Raw genomic sequence first — 4,310 nt, forward strand, 5'->3', positions numbered from 1 at the left:
GGGGGGGGCCACCAGGGACTTGGGGGCCCGGATTTGGGTGCCCGGGGTGGGGGTCACTCACATGGGGGTGGGCCTCCATCTCGCGCAGGGCCTTGATCTCGCGCAGGGTCTGGGGGGGCAGCCCCTCCTCGGGGCGCCGCAGGGACACCTTCTTGAGGGCCACCAGCTCCCCGGTCTGGGGGGGCACGGGGGTCAGGCAGGAGCCTGAGGCAGGCGGGGACCCCCGGCCCCACAGCCCAGCAGCCCCACAACCCAAACCCGGCCCCACAGCCCCACAGCCCGACCCCACAGCCCGGCCTCAAAGCCCCACAGCCTGGCCCCACAGCCCAGCAGTCCCACAACCCAAACTCAGCCCCACAACCCAAACCCGGCCCCACAGCCCCACAGCCCGGCTCCAGAGCCCGGCCCCGGCCCCACCTCGCGGTGCTTGGCCTTGAACACGACACCGTGCGCGCCCTCGCCGATGCGGCCCAGCACGATGTACTGCTCCATGATGCTGCCGCTACGCCGCCGCGGGGCATTGTGGGCCGGGGTCGGACCGCCACCGGCCCACAATGCACCGCGCGGCACCCGCGGCACCTGGTTGCCATGGCGATAAGCCGCCCCCCTGACAACCGGCCCTGGCAACAGCCAATAGCGCCCCGTTCTGCCCAATTAGGCCCCGCCCCTAGCAACGCGCTCCCTGGCAACAGGCCACGCCCCTAGCATCCCTCACTGCATCCTAGCAAACAGCCCGGTTAGGCCCAGCCCCTAGCAACGCAACAGACCCTAGCAACACGAGACAGAGCACGGCAACGAGGCCCCGCCCATAACAACAGAGCCCCGCCCTTAACAACCAGGTCCCGCCCCCCCAGCATCCCCCGCTCCTCGGCAACCGCGCCCCGCCCCTGGCAACGGCAGCCCCGTGGCGCTCCGCCATTTGGCCGCGCTGCGCTCTGATTGGTCAGCGCCGCTTCTCGGGGAGGGACGGCGGGCGCTGATTGGTAGGTGGGGGACCCCGCCCCTTTCCCCTTAGGCAGGCGGGCGGGCGGGCGGGCGACGACGCCGGGCGAGGCGCGGGCGGGGGATTTGGGGGGATTTTGGGTTTTTTTGGGGTTTATTTTGGGTTTTTTGGGAGGTCCCGGCACGCAGCGAGCCCCGCTCGGGTCGGGATGGCGGCGTTGCCTCCGCGAGAGTTCGCGGCGCAGGTGCTGCCCGGCTGCGTGGTGCCCACGGCGCGGCAGGGCCTGGCCCAGCTCTGGCCGCTGCTGCTGCTCTGCCTCGGGGCGCGGCTGCTGCACCGGCTGCGTGAGTGGGGCCCGAGAGGGGGGACACGACACCGAGAGGCTGGGGGAACCCGGGGGTCTGGGGAGAACGGAGGGGTGGGGGGACACCCGAGGGTCTGGGGGGACATCCGGGGGTCCGGGGATTCCTGAGGTCCGGGGGTAACCGGGGGTCTGTGGAGGCCGGAGGGGTGGAGGAACACCCGAGGGTCTGGGGTGCGGGGGGTCTGGGGGTTTCCGGGGTCTGAGGGTTTCGTGGGTCTGGGGGGTTCCAGGGCTCTGGGGGAATCTGGGGGAATCTGGGGGGTCCCGGGTGCTGCAGTGGCTCCGTGAGGGGCCAGGGGTGGGGGAATATGCGGGGGTCTGAGGGAATCGGGGGGTCCCGGAGCTTTGGGGGGTGCGGAGGGGTTTGGGAATTTCGGGCTCTGGGGGACGGCTGAGCGGACTGGAGGGGTCGGGAGGAGTTGGGGGGTCCCGGGGGGTCAGGGGGGATCCCGCAGGTCCAGATGGGCCCCAGGGTCTGGGGGTGGCCGATGGAGTCCGGAGGGGCTCGGGGGACTGGGAGGAACCCGGGGGGGGGTCTGGGGGTCTGGGGAGGGGCTCGGGGGACTGGGAGGAACCCGGGGGGGGATCTGGGGGTCTGGGGAGGGGTCCGGGAAGAGTGCTAGTGTTTGGGTGAGGGGACACCCGGGATTTGGGTGAGGGGACACCCGGGGGGTTTGGGGTGAAGGGACACCCGGGGTTTGGGCGTGTTGCAGGGTTTTGGGTGAGGAGACCCCCAGGGGTTCCAGGGTTTTGGGTGAGGGGACTCCTGGGCTTTGGGGGTTTTGGATGAGGGGACCCCCCAGGGTTTGGGGGTGATACCGGGTTTGGGTTCAGGTACCCCCGGAGTTTGGGGGTTTCGAGTGAGGGGACCCCCAGGATTTGGGGATGTTGCCGGTTTTGGGTTCAGGGTCCCCCGGGGTTTGGGGATGCTGCTGGTTTTGGGTTCAGGGACCCCCGGGGTTTGGGGGCACTGCCGGCTCGGGGGCACCCCCTGATCGCTGTGCCACAGCGCTGCCGCGGGGCGGGAAGCACGCGGGGGCGGCGGCCGGGGGGCTCCTGGCCCTGCACCATTTCTTCGGGGCGCAGGCGCTGTGGGTGGCTCTGCTGAGCGGGCTCTGCGTGCTCACCCTGCTGCTGAGCCGGGCCCGCGCCCACCGCGGGCTCTGCCTCGCCCTGGCCGCCCTCAGCTACCTGCTCATGGGGTACGGCCCAATGGGGGGCACTGGGAGGCACTGGGAGGGGGTTTGGGGGCACTGGGAATGGGTCTGGGGGGGCTCTGCCTCACCCTGGCCACCCTCAGCTACCTGCTCATGGGGTACGGACCAATGGGGGGCACTGGGAGGGGGACTGGGGACACTGGGACGGGGGTTCAGGGTGATTTGGGGCATTGGGAGAGCATTTGAGGGTGCTGGGAGGGGTACTGGGGGCACTGGGAGGGGGTTGGGGGTGATTTGAGGGTGCTGGGAGGCGACTGGGGGCGCTCTGCCTCACCCTCGCTGCTCTCAGCTAGCTGCTCTTGGGGGTACGGGACACTGGGGGGGTCCTTTGGGGGCACTGGGAGGGACTGGGAAGGGGTTTGGGGGCACTGGGAGGGTGCTGGCAGCAGCTGGAAGAGGAACTGGGCAGAAATGGGGAAGAACTGGGAGAAACTGGGAAGGATTGAGAGCAGGGACTGGGAGTGACCGGGGGCAGTGGGATGAAATTGGTGGGATTGAACTGGAAGTGACTGGGAAGGATTGGGAGCTCTGATTGGGAAGGAGACTAGGATGAGCTGGGGGGTTGGGGACGCCAAACTGGGAGTGACTGGGAGAGACTGGGGGCACTGGGATGAACTGGGGGGTTGATGGAATTGAGCTGGGAGTGACTGGGGAAGGATTGAGAGCTCTGACTGGGATGGACTGGGGGCACTGGGGGGTTGGGCACACTGAACTGGGAGTGACTGGGATGGACTGGGGGCACTGGGCGGTTGGGCACACTGAACTGGGAGTGACTGGGAGCCCCCCCAGGGAGCTGCACATGGTGGACACGGTCACGTGGCACAAGATGCGAGGTGAGACCCCCTCACCCCCGGACCCCCAGATCGCCCACAGACCCCATCCCCCCCCCACGCTTTGGGGATCCCTCCGATTTTGGGGTGCCCCCTGATTTTGGAGTCCCCCCCGATGTCTGGGTGCCCGCTGTTTCGGTGTCCCCCCCGATGTCTGGGTGCCCGCTGTTTCGGTGTCCCCCCCGATGTCTGGGTGCCCGCTGTTTCGGTGTCCCCCCCGATGTCTGGGTGCCCGCTGTTTCGGTGTCCCCCCCGATGTCTGGGTGCCCGCTGTTTCGGTGTCCCCCCCGATGTCTGGGTGTGCCGGGGTGCCCGCTGTTTCGGTGTCCCCCCCGATGCCGGGGTGCCCGCTGTTTCGGTGTTCCCCCCGATGCCGGGGTGCCCGCTGTTTCGGGGTCCCCCCCGATGCCGGCACGCCCGTGATGCGCTGTCCCCGCTGTCCCGGCGCGGCGGCAGGGGCGCAGATGGTGGTGGCCATGAAGGCCGTGTCGCTGGGCTTCGACCTGGACCGCGGCGCGGGCGCGGCCGAGCCCAGCCCGGCGCAGGTGCTGGGCTACCTCTGCTCGCCCGGCTCCGTGGTCTTCGGGCCCTGGGAGCCCTTCGGCAGCTACCTGAGAGCCGTGGAGGGGCCGCCCCTGGTACGGGAACGCGGGGAACAGCGGGGGAAAACGGGGATTGGGGGGGAAATAAATGGGGGTTTGGGGGGAAAGTGGGGATTGGGGGGAGATGGGGGTTTGAGGAAAACGGGGATTGCGGGAAAATGGGGCTTTGAGGGGGAAAACCGGGAATTTGGGGAAAATAGGGATTTGGGGAGTTTGAGGGGAAATGGTGAATTGGGGGGAAATAGGGGATTTGGAGGGAAATGGGGATTTGGGGGAAATTGGGGAAATAGGGTGTTTGGGGGCAAATGGAGGATTAGGGGAGCTAGAGGTAAGCCTTTAAAAAGTTTCCATAAG

At 68.5% G+C, this 4,310-nt stretch overlaps 2 protein-coding genes across 2 annotated transcripts in view; one reads left to right on the plus strand and one right to left on the minus strand.

Moving 5' to 3' along the window:
• LOC121337226 (cyclin-dependent kinase 20-like) overlaps positions 1-1,040 on the minus strand; it is a 10,451-nt gene extending 9,411 nt beyond the window's left edge. Inside the window, exons 1-2 of the mRNA XM_041407180.1 lie at positions 418-1,040; positions 62-175 (exon numbers count right to left, since the gene is read on the minus strand). Coding sequence (XP_041263114.1) covers positions 62-175; positions 418-492 — 189 coding nt within the window. The 5' untranslated portion in view covers positions 493-1,040. The remainder of the gene's footprint in view (positions 1-61; positions 176-417) is intronic.
• The window catches only part of PORCN (porcupine O-acyltransferase), a 7,801-nt gene continuing 4,529 nt past the window's right edge, over positions 1,039-4,310 (plus strand). Inside the window, exons 1-4 of the mRNA XM_041407181.1 lie at positions 1,039-1,287; positions 2,317-2,509; positions 3,314-3,357; positions 3,811-3,992. Coding sequence (XP_041263115.1) covers positions 1,152-1,287; positions 2,317-2,509; positions 3,314-3,357; positions 3,811-3,992 — 555 coding nt within the window. The 5' untranslated portion in view covers positions 1,039-1,151. The remainder of the gene's footprint in view (positions 1,288-2,316; positions 2,510-3,313; positions 3,358-3,810; positions 3,993-4,310) is intronic.

Source organism: Onychostruthus taczanowskii, unplaced genomic scaffold, assembly GCF_017590055.1.
Source record: "Onychostruthus taczanowskii isolate IOZ18803 unplaced genomic scaffold, ASM1759005v1 scaffold257, whole genome shotgun sequence".
Taxonomy (NCBI): domain Eukaryota; kingdom Metazoa; phylum Chordata; class Aves; order Passeriformes; family Passeridae; genus Onychostruthus; species Onychostruthus taczanowskii.